This window comes from Musca domestica, unplaced genomic scaffold, assembly GCF_030504385.1.
Source record: "Musca domestica strain aabys unplaced genomic scaffold, Musca_domestica.polishedcontigs.V.1.1 8, whole genome shotgun sequence".
In the NCBI taxonomy this organism is placed as follows: domain Eukaryota; kingdom Metazoa; phylum Arthropoda; class Insecta; order Diptera; family Muscidae; genus Musca; species Musca domestica.
The window spans coordinates 8444191-8462306 of NW_026712409.1; the positions used below are offsets into that span (position 1 = coordinate 8444191).

The following is an 18116-nucleotide window of genomic DNA, read 5'->3' on the forward strand; positions in this document are numbered from 1 at the left end:
TATACATTCCCAAGGTATACTAACTAGAGAAGGCCACTCTAAAGACGTCTATAGGCAATAGACCTTTTTGCGACAAAAGGGCTTCCTTTTTTTTTGTTTTTGTTTTCTGTACAAAGAATACTTTCTGGTGGTTTATTGGCGGAATACCGTCCATGAGTCTTCTATAGGCATAATACCTTCCATTAGTCTTCTATTCGCAGAAGATCTCCTGAAATTTATCTACAAGACTTCTTTGGATAAACCGGTAGAAAATCTTCTTACCGTTTTTTTGGACAGCAGAAGTTCTACAAGACTTCTAGGAACAAAACATCTTTGAAGGTTGCATTTAAACAGGTCCTTTTTAAGAGACTTTCTTCGGCTCTTTTTAGTGGGCAAAGAGCGTCAGCTCCTGCAGACCAAAGACTTTCTATATGTCAACAGTTTTTCTAAAGACCCCCTATAGAAGCATTTATTTAACGGTCTTCTAAAGAGACCTTTCATAGGTTTTCCGAAGGGAAATAAAAAAGAAGTCATTTTAGAGGAAACCCTCTAAAAGTCTCTTATGGGTTAAATGCCTCCTGGAGGTCTTCTTTCACCTCCTCTTTCACCAGCAGACTGCTTATCGGACTCCTATGACATGGAGATCTTTTAAATACCATGTATTCTCCAATGGCCATCTTTGGAGGTCATGGACAGGAAATTGTCTTTAGTTCTTTTATGGGCCATAAAACTTTTCAGGGTCTTCTAAACACCGAAGACTTTCTGCAGGTCAAAATTCATTCCACAGGTCTTCCATGTCTATACTCTAAAACCTCTCTAAAAGTCTTCAGTGGGCTAAATATCTTCTAGAGGTCTTCTTTTACCAGAGGACTGTCTAAAGAACTCATTTATCAAGGAGATCTTCTAAAGGCCATATCTTCTTCAGAGGCGTTGTTTGGCGGTCTTTTATAGACGAATGACTCTCTGTAGGCCTTCCAATGACAGGGGACCTTCTTCACTTATTTTATGGGCATAAAGCTTTTCAGGGTCTTTTAAACACAGAAGACATTCTATAGGGCAAAAGTCATTAAACGGGTCATCCATGAATATAATAATGATATTCTTCAAGGGACCGAATACCTACTAAATAACTTATAGCCCCTAAAGACCTAAAATGGGCTAAATGTCTTCTAGTGGGCTAAATGTCTTCTAGTTGTACCCTATAATCATAATAATTTCTAAAGGACCTCAGGACTTGAAGTTCTTCTAAAGGCTGGAAATCCAGGGAAGGTCTTTTTGGGCTACCTGCCTTCTATAGACGAAAAACCTTTTACAGACCTTACATGAGAAGAAACTCATCATCAGATCTTTTGTGGTCCAAAGATATTGAAGGGGCTTTATAGAGAAAATTTCAAAATTCCTTATACAGGTCACCTACGGTTGCAGAGGTATTCTCTTAGAACTTCCATTGGGTTTCTATCGATAGAAATCATTCAATCCTTCATAGACTGAAGACTGTTTGGATATTCTCCTTAGACTGAAGGCCTTCTAAAGGTCCTCTATTTAGAAAAGACCTTCTAAAGGTCCTATATTTAGAAAAGACCTTCTAAGGCGTTTCTATCCTCTAAAAATCGTCGAAATGTTCTTCATATGTCTTCGGTGGACTAAATGTCTTCTGGAGGTATTATCTCATCGTCTAAAAGATCTCTATGACCTAAAGACCTTCTAAAGACTTGAAATCCTTTAAGAGCCATTTGCGCCCAAAAAAACTTTCTTAAGATCTTCAATGAGCGGAAGATTCTCTAAAGGTCTTCGAAGGGAGGAAAACCTTTTAAAGGTTTTTGGTGAATATTAATTTAAATTCTGTATTTTAGATGTGTGCTGTATACTTTTAGGCGTTTGATGTGTGAAATAATAATTTAAATTCAAAATTTTACATATGTGGTGCATACTTTTAGGCGTTTGATAAGTGAAATATACAAGTGTGAAATAAAGTTTGCAGCAAGAAATAATATTTTATAAATTGTTGGTTCCAACAAATTTCCCACCCGTCACAATATTTCCACTCCACACTGTGGCATTTAATTCAACCGCATGCATAATAATATGAAATTGCCTGTGGTAAAGAGGCAGAAAGAAAGTAACTAGCTCTCTGCTGCTTTTTCGATTCCGCAAAAAAAAATAACATTTTCCCATTACAAACATACATAGGCGATATTAGTGGTTTTTTCAAAGCGTGTTGTTGCTTGGCTAAGTGCAAAATGTTTATGCCATTACTGTCAAGCGAGCGAACTGAACAAAAAAAAATGCCATGAAAAGCCCCCAGAACGGAACGAATTTAATGCTTTCGACATTGGACAGAGATACTGAAATTCGAACATATGTATGGACATGGAAAAGAGATAAATAGCGACTCGTGTATTTTATGTATGGCCAGGAAAGAAGACAACAACGACGATGACGACGACGATGGCCAAGAAGAAGGAAATGGTCAAAATGTTTAGAAGATTAGAGTTTGACACCCTAGGAGAAAAAAAGTGTTTACGCTTTTGGGTGTTTGTCTTGTCTGGGAGGTTTTTTTTTCGTTCTCCTCCTTTGCCTTTGTTTGTTTATGGTTGACAGTTGAATAATAAATGCTGAAGCAGGACAAGAAAGTGGTGTGGGGTGAGGGGGGTTCTTTACAGCTCTACGAAGAAATGCCTTGCTAAGCATCATCTCATTGACATATTGCGGGACATATAAAAATATGTTCATCGTTTGTATTTCCCTTTTGGACAATATATTCTTCGCCGGCCACATATATTGACACTTGAGGCAGGAAATTAAATGTGCAGAGACGATGAGGAAAATAAAGCATGGAAAATGCCATACAAATGTCAAATCAACTCCTTGCAATGTTACAGTTATTAAAACAGGCCACTGTCATTATCGTCAGCATCAATTGTGGTCTGGTGTTCCTTGAAGTATGGCAGGAGATAGCTGGGTTTATCAGCTCAGCTCATCTCCTTCTCCTCCTCTCATTTGTTTTTATGTCAATTTGTTATTTACAAAAACGGAAAAGAAAGAAAGCATCTTAGTGCTCTAAAAATAGAAGAAGGATATTGGGAGGGTACTCACTTTATTAATCTTTTGCTCTAATCGCAAAAATGCCGCCTCAAGATCAGCAATTCGACGTTGCAGATTGTCCTGTGAAATGTTGGGTGGGTGGTTCATTCATATTTTTTAAGTCGGTTGATTGGTTGGTTGTTTGGTTTCAAGGTAGGACAGTTGGATGGATGCAGGAGGGTTTGAAGGACAAAGAACAAAAATATTGAAAATAAAAAAGAGAGAAAAAAAAAACAAAATAATAATGAAATGAAATGGATTAAAATAAAGGATACATAACACAAGGAGGGTCGGTCAACACAAATGGAATTTATTTTAAGCGTGTGTGTGTCTGTGTGAGTGCATCTGCTCTGGGTGTTAATGAAAAGCGAGTGAAATGTGCTGATTCCATGAATAAATTTACAAAATATTTTACAAATTTACGAAAGTTTTTTACAGAGAGAGAGAGAGAGAAAGGGAGAGCAATTCGATAGGGGTATAGTTAACCATTGCTGCAAAATAATTTAAAGCTATTGAGAATTATTTCAATAAGTATACAAAGTTGAGCCAATACATAGGATCCCAGGAACATACATACGACGTTCTCAAAGTCTTCAATGAGCAAATAACATTTTCCAGGTCTTTTATGGGCAGAATACATTCTCAGGGGGTTTCTACTTGATTAATACCTCTTTAAATTATTTTATAAATAAAGGTCGCTCTATAGATCTTCTATAAGCTTTCTGTAGATAGAAGACCTCCTTCGGGCGTTCTCTAAACCAGAGACCTTCAACAAGTCATCTATAGAACGAGGACATATATGTGGAAAGTATGCCAGATATAATTTTGGTTTTTATAAAACCATGGCTCCCCGACAGTCTTCTCTAGACAGAAGACCCTTTATAGGTCTTCTATAAAGCGAAAATATCCTTCAGGTTTTCTACAGACTAAGTGGTTCAAGAGGTCTGTGAACAAAATATCTCATGCAGGTCTTCCATGGTTAGAAAATCTTCTACATAGCTTTCAGTAGATAGAAGACCTCCTACAGGCGTTCTCTAAACCAGAGACGTTCAACAAGTCATCTATAGAACGAGGACATATATGTGGAAAGTATGCCAGAGAGAGCGAAAATTTTTTATAAAACCATGGATCCCCGACAGTCTTCTTTAGACGGAAGACCCTTTATAGGTCTTCTATAAAGCGAAAATATTCTTCAGGTTTTCTAGAGACTAAGTGGTTCAAGAGGTCTGTAAACAAAATATCTCATACAGGTCTTCCATAGTTAGAAAACCTTCTTCTATAGCCCAAAGGCCTTTTAATGGATTTCCATTAACCGAAGACCTCCTACAGATCTTCTATAGCGGGAAGATCTCCTACATGTTTTCCATAAACCAAAAAGCTTCTAAAAGTCTTCTAGACGCGGAAGACTTTCTCCTGATCTATTCCATAAGAAATTCTATGTCTTCTTTAGATGGAAGTCATTCAAATTCCCTTGTGAAGGCAAAAGATCTTCCCTAGGTCTTCCCTGGGACAGGTTTTTCCTCTGTGGGCCGATCTTATATTTACAGGCAAACTTCTACATGACCTCTTTGAACAGAATACTTTCAACAGCTGTTCTATAAGCAGAACTCCCTCTACAGGTCATCTAATCCATTGCTGTAAAATAATTTACAGCTATTGAGAATTTTTTCAATAATTATACATAGTTTAGCCATGACATGGGATCCCAAGAACATATGTTCGACATTTGGTTAAATAAGCCTAAATAAGATAGCCACAGGGATTCCCAGAGAGCTAGATTCATATTCTGCAGGATTTTACTGAGGAATTTGATAATACTAAGATTTTGACCTTTATTGGACTTTTAAAGAAATATTTAAAAATATTTAAGAGAAATATTTCAAAATTCTACCCTGGTACAGAAACGCCTCCACCATTTACAACGAATTTGAAAATTTTCGAAAAAGATAACATTCGCAAAAACTTCTGTTAACATTTTAAAAATACCGAATATAGCTGTTATATTAGGGCCTGTACGACGTGTTCCTACATAGGCATTGTTGGTCACAAGCCATTACCATATTCAAATTCGAAACTTGAAATAAACGGTCAATAATGTAGCCAAAATCATCAAAATACCCTACATAGGGTGGTACCGTTATATAGGAGCTATACGAAGACCTGGACCTGCATAGACAATTTTCTTTCACAGGCTGTAGCTTCCATTACGAACTTCAAATACGACATCTCAAACAATTTCGGTGAGTATTGTACAGTCCAAATACCGAATATAAGGAGGTACTGATATATGGGGCCTACACGAAGACCTGGACCTGCATGGGCAATTTTCTGTCACAGACTGTAGTTCTCATTGCGAACTCTAAATACGTAATTTGAAACTACTACGGGGAATAATGACGCTAAAATCATCAAAATACCGAATATAGGGAGGTACCGTTATATGGGGGCTATACGAAGACGTGGACTTGCACAGACAATTCTCTGTCTCAGGCTGTAGTATCCATTTTGAACTTCAAATGACAAATTTGAAACAATTCCGGTGAATAATGTCGCTAAAATCATCAAAATACAGAATATCGGGAGCTACCATTATATGGGGGCTATATGAAAACGTGGACCTACATGGCCCATTTACGAACTTAACCTGCCTACTGGCAAAATAAATATAGTGGTATATGTGGAGTGGTATATGTGGATATATTCCATTTTCTCACCAGACCCTGGACAAATAAAAATATTGTGATGACCTTGGGTTAATGAAAACAATCGGACTCTTACATTACATTTTATAAGAGTTATAATTATTCAAAATTTTTACCCATTGTGGTTGAGATACTTGATGGAGCGGCATTTATGCAAATAGTAGGATTTGCAAAGATAGAGAAAAATCGAATTATCATTTATATTTCTGTGCAGAAATTATTTTTTTTTTGAAAATTTCGACTCTTTGTTGGGAGATACCAGAAGTACTCGACCGATATTGTCCGATATAGAAAAAGAAATTATCATTTATTTATGTTTAAATTTGCATATCTTGATTTTCGTATCAGAGCTTGGTGCTTCACAAAGGCTCAAAATTTTGAATAATTCCATCACTTATAAAATGTGAAAGAAGAAATTTGGCATATCTCAATTTTAGCAACAACCTTAGGTGTGATCCGACTACTCCTTCTGGTACCTTTCCCTCAAAGGGTCAACATTTAAAAAAATCATAATCTTTGGTCAAAATTTGGAAAACCCATAAGGAAGACGGGAGAACTTGATGGATTACCATAAGGTAATTACACACAATTTTTTGCCTTCTGTCATTACAACTTATTTCCTTATTTCCTCATTACAGCGCAACTACGAGATTCATATTGACAAACCAATCTTCTCACCCCGCTCCCAGTTTCTATCTTCTATCTTTCTTCAGAAGACCTGTAGAATCCATACCCTTGATGTATTCTCGTCACATACACCATTCTATTAACACATGTGGCGCATAATTATGCGTGTGAATAGTTCGTTTGATTCCTTCTTTTTTTTGCTGCTGCTGCTGCTGCCAAATGCATTCAGACAATGTCGGTTAACATCAAAACCAAGTCAAGTCAAATCAAGTCGAGTCGAGTCAATTTCATATCAATTTTCAGCGAAGGAAAATCAATGCGAAATAGTCACACGTATGGCCATTGTCTTCATCACCACTAATAACAACAACAACAAGAGCCGTCACAGAAAATTGCATTGATTTTCTGTTGAAAGGCACACAGGCACTTGTTGCTGCAGCGGCTGTCGCTTTAATAACGCTTAACATGAGAAAAATAATAAGAATAGCAAAGCGAATAAGAATGACGTTGAAACACGCATGCGTATGGTTTTCCAATGACTTGGTGACTTCGATGGCTTATGTTGCATCAAAGAGTGCGTGTGTGTGTGTTTTTTTTCGCTGGAGTTACATGGAAGTTGCAAATAAAAATAATTTTTTTCTTTAATATCCTGCTGAAGTAACATTGGAACACTGGAGAGGGCAGACAAAGAAAAAAAAGTATCTTGGCTGTGAATGCATACCAGATTCTATTATCGTTTTGTCTTTTATGTTTTGTAGTTTTGTTCGTACGTTTTTTATTTTGAAATCTACTAAACGAAACTGACAGTAAAAAGTAAATAAAGTCTAGAGAATCATAGGTGCCAGGGATGGATAACATAAATTTACAAAAAATACATTTTTATATATTAAATTTTTAATAGACCCATAAAAGTTCCGCCTTTGGTATCTAGGAAATCTTCCCTCATAAAGAAAGTTTTGTAAAACAACAGCCTTCCTTCAATGGGAGATTTCCTTACTCTCCTCCCATGCTTAAGTAGATGATATATAAATTTTTCATACCCTCAGGCATATGGCTGGAGAGCGTCTATATCATTTGATACGGCCAAAACCTGCCTCATCGAAATAACGGTTTTAGACCCTAGGTCTCTTTGAACCAAATCCGTTTAGGACATTTGGAGTAGATCTAGCGATGTCCGTCCGTCCGTTTTGGTCCTATCTTGGTAGGTCGTAATATTATTATCAAACTTAGATCAAGTTCGGATATGAGCAATATCGGTCCACTTCTTCCGGTACCTCCCATACAAAAGGTCAACATTTTCAAAAAAAAAAAAAAACTCTCGAAGGGATTTGGTACATCATAATATTATTATCGAACTTAGATCAAGTTCGGAGATGGGCAATATCAGTCCACCCCTTCTGGTACCTACCCCACAAGATGTCTAAATTTTCAAAAAAAAAAAAGAAACTCTCGAAGGGAGGTGGTACATCGTAATATTATTATCGAACATAAATCGAGCTCGGAGATGGGCAGTATCGGTCCACTCCTTCTGGTACCTCCCAAACAAAACGTCGACATTTTCAAAAAAAAAAAAAAACTCTCGAAGGGAGTATCCGATTTGGTCCAAACTTGGTACATCGTAATATTATTATCAAACTTAGAATGAGTTCGGAGATGGGAAATATTGGTCCACTCCTTCTGGTAGCTCCCACACAAAAGGACGACATTTTGAAAAAAAAATATTTTTCTGCACAGAAAGAGAAAGGATAATCCGATTTTGCTCCAATTTTGCAAATCCTAATATTTGCATCAGTGCTGGGTTAGGTGTGAAAATGGACAATATGGGCTTACTCCATCAAGTACCTCCACCACAAAGGGTCAACATTTTGAATAATTAAAATTCTTATTAAAAGTGATGTGAGAGTCGGATTGTCTTCAAATTACACACATCGCAATATTTTAATTAGCCCAAGGCCTGGTGTGAAAGCGAAATATATCGGTCCACTCCTTCTGGTACCTCCCCCACAAAAGGTCGAAATTTAAAAAAAATACTTTACTGCACAGAAAGAGAAAGGATAATCCTATTTTGTTCCAACTTGGGAAATCCCAATATTTTCCTCAGTTCTAGGTCAGATGCGAAAATGGACAATATCGATCCACTCCATCAAGTACCTCCCCCACAAAGGGTCAAAATTTCGAATATCCACGATTTTATTCAGACTTGGTAAATCTCAATATTTTTATCAACAGATCCAGATCTGTTTTAAAAATGGTGCAGATCGGACCATTCCTTCTGGTACCTCCCCCACAAAGGGTCAAAGTATCGATTATAAATTCCGAAGTAAGTAATACGACTCTCTTCATATTTCACACATCTTATTATTTCTACCAACACAAGATCTGCTGTGTGTGGGATATATCGGTCCACTCCTTCTGGTACCTCCGCTACAAAGGGTACAAATTTTGAATGACCGTGAATCTCATAAAATGCGAAAATAACATCCGATTCCATTCAGACTGGGTACATTTCAATATTTTTCATCAACACAAGATCTGTTATAGAGATGATAGAGATCGGACTATTCCTCCTGGTACCTCCCCCACAAAGGGTCAATGTCTTGAATAACCAAAACGATTATAAAATCGAAAGTAAGAATACGGTTGTCTTCATATTTCACACGTGCCATTATTTCTACTAACACAAGATCTGCTGTGAATATGGAATATATCGGTCCACTCCTTCTGGTACCTCCCCCACAAGGGGTCAAAATTTTGAATATACATGAAGCTTATAAAACTCTAAATTTGAGCATATTTCTCACATCCCATTATTTCTACTAACACAACATCTGCTGGAAGATGGAATATATCGGTCCACTCCTTCTGGTACCCCTCCACAAGGGGTCAAAATTTTGAATATCCATAAAAAAAATGAACATCCGATTCCATTAAGACTTGGTACATCTCATTATTTCCAACAACACAAGATCTGTTATAAAGATGGTAGAGATCGGACCATTTCTTCAGTCGGCTATATCTGGTACCTCACGCAGATTTTAACATTTCCCAAAAGACAGATTTTAACATTTTCAGGTATCTCATATAAAGTGAAGGAATTAGTCGATATAGTCCATAATATCGAATATCCGCTGGGGTATACATCTGTCGGCAATACCGATTGATACTCTTTAACTTGTTTCTGCCAATAAAGGTCCAATAAAAATACTTCTTTCAATAGATGGTAAAGAAAAGAAGACAGTATGGAACATGATCCTGTAATATAAGGTTTCAAGACCTTTTCAATGTGGGAAAATTATAAAAGATTCTCCGTCTTTGGAGACACATTCAAGAGTATGAGGTCTTCAAAAAAAAAAAAAAAAAAAAAAAAAGTTGCCATCGCTTTCCTACAGAAGTTTCCATCCCTGGCCAATGCCACAGGTTACTACTGTGGCATTTAATGTTTATGCAAATGCAAATGGTGGTAATAGCCGACAATAAATTGTCACTATTAATGGACAAGGTGTAAAGATAGGTTCTGGGAATCAACATGACCATTTCCTGCATTCCCTTTGCAAAACTAAGGTATTTACACCAATCTCGTATTGTGGCGCCCAATGTAAAATTAAATTTCGAAAAAAAACTTCAATAAAATAAATCCAGGAGAGGAACCCCTTTCCCAAGTTGTTTGCATTGGCCAAACATCACGGCTAAAAGTGAATACTGTTAGTTCCTGTGTAAAGCCTGATTTTGAAACAGCATCCATTCCAAAGAACAATTCATTCCAAAAACAAAGAACGAACATCTTCTCTCACCAAACTATGATGCCACTCCACTATTGTCTTGAACTGTCGATTGTCGGGCAGAACCAAGGCACAAACGCCAGTTGACTATTGTCGCATTGCATTCGGAATAGTGAAAATAAATGGCAGCAACAATGCCAGCGCCTGATGATGCACACGAAGAGCTCCAACGAAGGTATGAATGGCTTGCCTGTATTCCAAAAACAGCAGAGGACATTTAACCCATACTCAGATGTGTATGTGTCTCTGTGTGTATGGGTTGCAAGTTACATATGTTGCTGTGTGAAACGTGAACAATAAATTGTTGGAAAACTTCATCTTCTGTTACATTTCTGTTTCAGTCTGTCTGTCGGTTTGTTTGTTGCTGTGTTTCATTGTCGTCATTACTCTGTTTGTTTGTCGTTTTGTTCACTTAGTTCGTTTGCCAAGCACCCAGAAAAGTGCAATCACGTTCGGTTAGGGGGGAACATTTGGGGAAGGTTTAAAAAAGTAAGAAAAATCAAAAATCTCACAGATCCTAGTGCCAGAAGTCTACAGACCCTCAGGGGGTCTCTGAGATTTTTTTGGACAAAAAAAAACCCCGGTAGGGTCTGTAGACGAAAAAAATTGACAGACCCTCAGGGGTTCTGTGAGATTTTTCTATAGACGAAAAAAAGGATACAGACCCTCGGGGGTCTATGAGATTCTTTCTAGACGAAAAAGAGTCTACAGACCCTAGGGGGTCTGAGAGATATATAGACGGGCTGCAGGCCAGGGAGTGTTTATAGACGAGCTAAATGACAAAGATTCTCTGTAGACGAGCTGGAACCCAGGGAGTCTCCATAGACGAGCTGGTGGCCAGGGAGTCTCCATAGACGAGCTGGTGGCCAGGGAGTCTCCATAGACGAGCTTGTGGCCAGGGAGTCTCCATAGACGAGATGAAGGCCGGGGAGCCTCTATAGACGAGCTGAAGGCCAGGGAGTTTGTAGAAGCTGAAGGCCAGGAAATCTCTAGAGGCAAGCTGAACACCAGGGAGTCTCTAGAGGCGAGCTGAAGGCCAGGGAGTCTCAAGAGACGAGCTGGTGGCCAGAGAGTCTCTATAGACGAGCTGGTGGCCAGAGAGTCTCTATAGACGAGCTGGAGGCCAGAGAGTGTCTATAGACGAGCTGGAGGCCAGAGAGTGTCTATAGACGAGCTGGAGGCCAGAGAGTGCCTATAGACGAGCTGGAGGCCAGAGAGTGTCTATAGACGAGCTGGAGGCCAGTGAGTCTCTTTAGACGAGCTGCAGGCCAGACCTCGGGGGGTCTGTGAGATTTTTTCTAGGCGAAGAAAAGAGTGGATCTGTGAGTTTTTTTTTACAGAACCTCGAATGGGTCTGCGAATGGGTCTTGACTCCTTGTCCGACCCTCGTATAATTCAACAATTTTCGTTTCGCAAAAGAAAAAAATCCGATTGCGTAGTTTTATTGTCATCGCCCTGAAACCCAGCAGCAAAAAACATGCACACAATTGTATTTTAGTTTTGTTGTTGTTGTTGCTGCCTGGTAGCAGCAACAGCTAAACAGTCAATAGTGCAACAGTAGCAGTTGCTTGCCTCCAGTTGTGTTCTTTGCTGTTCTGTCTGGCAACCGCCAGCCAGCCTCCTTCCCAGCTCAGCTCAGCTCGGCTTGTAAAATATGAGAAAAGTTCATTGAACGCTATAGAACTTGATTGTATTTCGTTTGCTCTTTTCTGCCTTCTTCTACTTCTCTTCGCCGTGTTCGCTTTGGCTTCTCGAGTCGCAGCAACATTTTAATTGATATAAGCTTTTGAGTTATTCCTTTTGTAGGACATACTAATGGCTGGGTGGATGTTTAGATGTTAGTTGGAGGGAGGGGAGGGGAAACAAAGAAAGAAATGTTTTCTTTTTCTGGGGAAACTATTTTTTTAGAAAAAAATTCCGTCGTCTTCCTCGTTCCAGCAACAGTTTCTTGGAAGGATTTTTTCTTTCCATTTTTCCGGAATTTCAAAGACATTTTTATGCTGGAGCACAGCTTGTTGTAAGAAGCTGTTGCAGGAAGCCGAGACAAAGAAACATTTAAAGCGCAAAAATCGCAAACCATTTCCTAGAGTATTTCTGGAAAATAACTACGGGAAGAGAGGAGGAGACAGAGGAGGGGGAGGGAGCGACAATGATAAAATATGTTGCCGCATAATGCTAGGAACACAATTGGAGCGAACGACGAATTTCGCCCTACGCGGCGACAAAATGAGCCGCGAAAATTCGTCGTATGGAACACAATACCGACGAAATTATAAAACAGCTGATGAAGTTGTTTACTTTTTGCTCATTTGTTGACTACAATGAATTATACAAGAACACATAATTCTTTACGTTCTCTATTATAATTTCACTTATGTCCATCTTCTCTATTATAAATTCACTGATATCCATCTTCACTCAGGCGCAAGTACACAAATAAATAAACAAATTAATTATGTTTTTTTATACGAGTAACAGATAGTAGAGTGACCATAACAAATTTTAAAGTAAAAAGTAACTTTATTTACTAAAACACATAAAATTCGTACAAGTATGGCCACCTTGTACTGTTTTGTTCGCCGGTCGCCGGCGTATGAAATAGAAATAAAGCTAATTGAGTTCGCGGCGACCGACGAAATTTTCGCCGGTGCCGTGATTGTGTGCACCTCCATATACACATATGTGTTTTATTTTTGACGACGAACATACGCCGCGAAAAAATTCGTCGTTCGCTCCAATTGTGTTCCTAGCATAATTGTGCCTTTGTTACATCTCGGAGGGAGAGAGAGAGACATGTGTATGCGTGTGTGTGTGTGTGTAAATTACATTTATTTACATCCCCCACAAATCATCTGAAAATCTACAAACATTTCCATGGCCAGTAAATCTGGATTTAATGCCCGATTCCAAATCCAACTACAATACAAGCCAAATGAGGAGAATAGAAGCGTAACCGTAACCACATTTTAATGCTACTCTGAAACTGCCAATGCTAATGACAATGAAGAAGATAAAGATGTAGTTGAAGAGGATGGTGATGATGATGAGATGTGGCTGGGAAAGATGAAAAGTAGTCGATATGAAAGGAGCACCAGCAGAAGAAGAAGAAGAAGTAGTACCCACATTAAGTGTAGGTAGGTGGATAGTAGTTCTAAATAATGATTACTTCTAGCTACTCTTCTATGCTCTGCGGTGTTGTTGGTAGTGGTGATTGGTGTACCATTTAACTATCTTCTTGGGGGAGCTATTGCTGATGATACCACTTACCTTTTCCCTGGGAGATTCACTGCCGTTACACGATGACGTTGACGTCGTACGATGATAACCATTTAGGGTTGCCGTGGTAGCTGTTGAGGACAACGTTGAAGACATAACCATTCCAGCCGAGGTTGGCTGTTGCTGGTGGCCGCCGCCAGACGGCGATGATGGTGTCGTTGGATACCCGGCCGTCACCGGCGATGAGGGCGGCGGTGGCTGATGCACTAATTGTATCTTTCCTTGAGATATTTTAATATAATTGGTGGGTGGTGCGAACGCATTCGCATGCAAATCATCTTTGTCATCGTCTTCGCATTCTTTGATGCCAAGTTGTCTGCAAGAAGAGAACGAGAAAAGAAAACAAAAATGAGACAAAGAAAAACAGCAGAACAAGCCATGAAGGAGACACTTGCCAGACAAACAATTAAATATTAAATAAAAAATGCAATGCAGAAAAATATGAAATTGTCTGTCATACATGTCTGGTGCTGTGATGATGGAGTTGGGGGTAGAGAGGAAGAGAGATAAGGACAACAAAGTGTGTGCCTGTGCTTTGTCCCCCATTTTTTCCTTTAGTTACATGTTCAAGAAGGGTAACAGAAATGAGTGAGGGAACTATTTTTAGATATTTAATGGAGATTTTTAAAACTGCTTTAAATAGAGCTATTCTGGGAATACGCCTAATGAAGACATCCGGGAGATTGGTGCCCAGAAACGAGTAATGAAGATATGGAACTTAAAGAGTTGTTACAACTTAATTTAGATTATTATTTGGACACAAAAAATTCAAGGATACACCGAGAGGGTTAATCTTTGAATTTGAGCTGTTTGAAAACAGGCCAGTAACAGTACTTCATATATGAAAATCGGTACATTTTTATGGAAAAAAATCTCGCAAACACTCCAGAAAAAAATCTCACAGACCCTCCAGGGTCTGTAGACTTTTTTATTCGCATTGAAAAAATCTCACAGACCCTCCAGGGTCTGTAGACTTTTTTTTCGCATAGAAAAAAATCTCACAGACCCTCCAGGGTCTGTAGACTTTTTTCGCATAGAAAAAAATCTCACAGACCATCCAGGGTCTGTAGACTTTTTTCGCATAGAAAAAGTCTCACAGACCATCCAGGGTGAGTAGACTTTTTTCGCATAGAAAAAATCTCACAGACTCTCAAGGGTCTGTAGAATTTTTCGCATAGAAAAAATCTCTCTCTGTAGACTTTTGGCCTCCAGGTCGTCTGTAGAGCCTGACCTCCAGGTCGTCTACAGAGCCAGGCCTCCAGCTCGTCTATAGGGACTGCTCCCTGACCTCCAGCTCGTCTATAGAGACTCTGTGGCCCCCAGCTCGTCTATAGAGACTCTGTGGCCCCCAGCTCGTCTATAGAGACTCTGTGGCCCCCAGCTCGTCTATAGAGACTCTGTGGCCCCCAGCTCGTCTATAGAGACTCTGTGGCCCCCAGCTCGTCTATAGAGACTCTCTGGCCTCCAGCTCCTCTATAGAGACTCTCTGGCCTCCAGCTCCTCTATAGAGACTCTCTGGCCTCCAGCTCCTCTATAGAGACTCTCTGGCCTCCAGCTCCTCTATAGAGACTCTCTGGCCTCCAGCTCCTCTATAGAGACTCTCTGGCCTCCACCTCCTCTATAGAGACTCTCTGGCCTCCAGCTCCTCTATAGAGACTCTCTGGCCTCTAGCTCTTTTATGGAGACTCCCTGGCCTCCAGCTCGTTTATAGAGACTCCATGGCCTCCAGCTCGTCTATAGAGACTCCCTGGCCTCCAGCTCGTCTATAGAGACTCCCTGGCCTCCAGCTCGTCCATAGAGACTCCCTGGCCTCCAGCTCGTCTATAGAGACTCCCTGGCCTCCAGCTCTTTTATGGAGACTCTCTGGCCTCTAGCTCTTTTATGGAGACTCTCTGACCTCTAGCTTATTTATGGACACTCTCTCTAAATTTAAAATTCCACCATCTAATTCATAACTAGAATTTCCATAACTCACTACTACTTAGCAAATTTGCTCCTTTTTTTCATTTGTTGCCAGAATAACCAAACAAAAAATCCCTAATTATGTATGCAACATATTCCAATTGAAATCTTGTATTAGATTTACAACTTTTCCTTTTGATTTCATATGAATTTGTTCGTTTTCTTTTTTTTCGAAACAAATCAAAAATATGGATATCTGTCTGGCTGTCGATTCATTCACGTCAGCACAGATTTTTGAATTTCATAGCCAAATGCTAATAATGTAAATGGATATATGTGAATGAGAAGTTCATTCGACCATTAAATATGCAGATTTAATTCAATTTAATATTCAACAACAACAACAACAATAATAGTAATACCCAACAACAACAACAACCGCACATGAAAATGAAAATAAAAATTCAACGAATTTTGCAGATTAAAATGTCAATTGAAATCAATATCAGCGACGGTGTGTGAGCGAGCAGTGAACACCGATAACACCAAACCCATTGCAGTGCCGAACAGAGAGAATAGTTAACGCAATGCAATCGACAATAACAAGATAGACAAGTTGGCAAGCAACCTGGCTGGCTGTTGGCAGCCTGAATGACTGACTGCCATGCCGACATAATACGAATGTAGCCATTCATCCAAAAAAATGTATGTTATGTTGAGAAAAAAAAAAAAAAAAAAAAAAAAAAACATAAACAAAAAAATATAATAACATATCTTGTTGTTTGGAATTATTTTTAAGCTGGTATTTCGTCATAGAGAGTTGTTAAAAATAAAAAAAAAAAAAAAAATATATATATATATATATGTAAATAAATAAATAAAAATAAAAAAAATATATTTTGTATGCCGCCGTAGTCTATAGAGACTCCCTGGCCCTTCAGCTCGTCTATAGAGACTCCCTGGCCCTTCAGCTCGTCTATAGAGACTCCCTGGCCCTTCAGCTCGTCTATAGAGACTCCCTGGCCCTTCAGCTCGTCTATAGAGACTCCCTGTCCCTTCAGCTCGTCTATAGAGACTCCCTGGCCCTTCAGCTCGTCTATAGAGACTCCCTGGCCCTTCAGCTCGTCTATAGAGACTCCCTGGCCCTTCAGCTCGTCTATAGAGACTCCCTGGCCCTTCAGCTCGTCTATAGAGACTCCCTGGCCCTTCAGCTCGTCTATAGAGACTCCCTGGCCCTTCAGCTCGTCTATAGAGACTCCCTGGCCCTTCAGCTCGTCTATAGAGACTCCCTGGCCCTTCAGCTCGTCTATAGAGACTCCCTGGCCCTTCAGCTCGTCTATAGAGACTCCCTGGCCCTTCAGCTCGTCTATAGAGACTCCCTGGCCCTTCAGCTCGTCTATAGAGGCTCCCTGGCCCTTCAGCTCGTCTATAGAGGCTCCCTGGCCCTTCAGCTCGTCTATAGAGACTCTCTGGCCCTTCAGCTCGTCTATAGAGACTCTCTGGCCCTTCAGCTCGTCTATAGAGACTCTCTGGCCCTTCAGCTCGTCTATAGAGACTCCCTGGCCCTTCAGCTCGTCTATAGAGACTCCCTGGCCCTTCAGCTCGTCTATAGAGACTCCCTGGCTTTCAGCTTGTTTATAGAGACTTCCTGGCCTTCAGCTCGTCTATATGGACTCTCTGGCTTCCATTTCGTCTAAAGAGACTCCATGGCTTACGGCTCGCCTATAGAGACTCCCTGGTCTTCAGCTCTTCTGTAGAGACTCTCTGACCTTCAGCTCTTCTATTGAGACTCCCTGGCATTCAGGTCGTCGATTGAGACTCACTCGCCTTCAGCTCGTCTCATCTATAGACACTTCCTTAATCTCATCCAAAGAGATTCTATTCAGCTCATCCTTACCACTTCGAGCCATATTACTGATAGTATCCTCTTAAACACGCCAAAAATATTTTTTTTGAAACCCCCAAAAAATCTCCAAAGATATAATTGAAAATTCAAAATAATATCTTCGACATTTCAATGCATAAAATGACACTTCGATCTGAGGAAATGTGCAAAAAATGCCAAATGCCTTTTGATGTCGATTTTTGTGGGTTTGTTTCTCAAACGAGCAACAACACCAACAACAGCAAACAAACAAACCGAAAATGACAACTAAGAAAACTGGAAACACAAATCGCAAGAGAGCAACCAAAAGAAACAAAAAAAAAACTCCACATCAGTAGATTAATGTGCTGCTTGTCGGTTTTGTGACAGTGACGTGTCAGACGATAAATTAACGCCTAAATACAGTTGCAGTCTTCGACAAAAAGGGGTACCTGAGCCAGAGTACTTTTGCGCTCATATATGGTCTAATAAGCAATATTTGACATTTTCCATGATTATTTTCGGTGTTGTTCGGCTTATGGTTTTGAGGTGCGCACACATATGATTTTCAGTTGTTGTTGTTGCTGCTTAGTTTTTGATTATTATTTCCAAAGTAATTTAATTTAATTTAATTTACCGCTTTTGACATTTCCAGAGATTTGTATTTTGTTTGGAGTGTTTTTTTTTCGTTTTTTTCTTAGTCATATATCATTCGTCGTCCACTTATTTCCACAAAAAATAAAAAATAAATAAAAATAAAATGAAAAAGTAAACACGTTTCCATGTAAATGGGGAAGAAGTTTGTCACATCGGCAGCACCACCAACAACAGCTGTTGCAGTCATGAATGAGCCCCGCCGCAGTGTCTGGAGATTTGAGGTTGTTTGCAACGTCCAACTGTCTG

At 39.5% G+C, this 18116-nt stretch overlaps 1 protein-coding gene across 1 annotated transcript in view; it reads right to left on the reverse strand.

The window, feature by feature from the left end:
* The window catches only part of LOC101893958 (uncharacterized), a 262614-nt gene that overhangs the window by 55138 nt on the left and 189360 nt on the right, over nt 1-18116 (reverse strand). The window contains exons 4-5 of the mRNA XM_020036679.2: nt 13439-13763; nt 3076-3144 (exon numbers count right to left, since the gene is read on the reverse strand). Of these exons, the coding sequence (XP_019892238.1) occupies nt 3076-3144; nt 13439-13763 (394 nt within the window). The remainder of the gene's footprint in view (nt 1-3075; nt 3145-13438; nt 13764-18116) is intronic.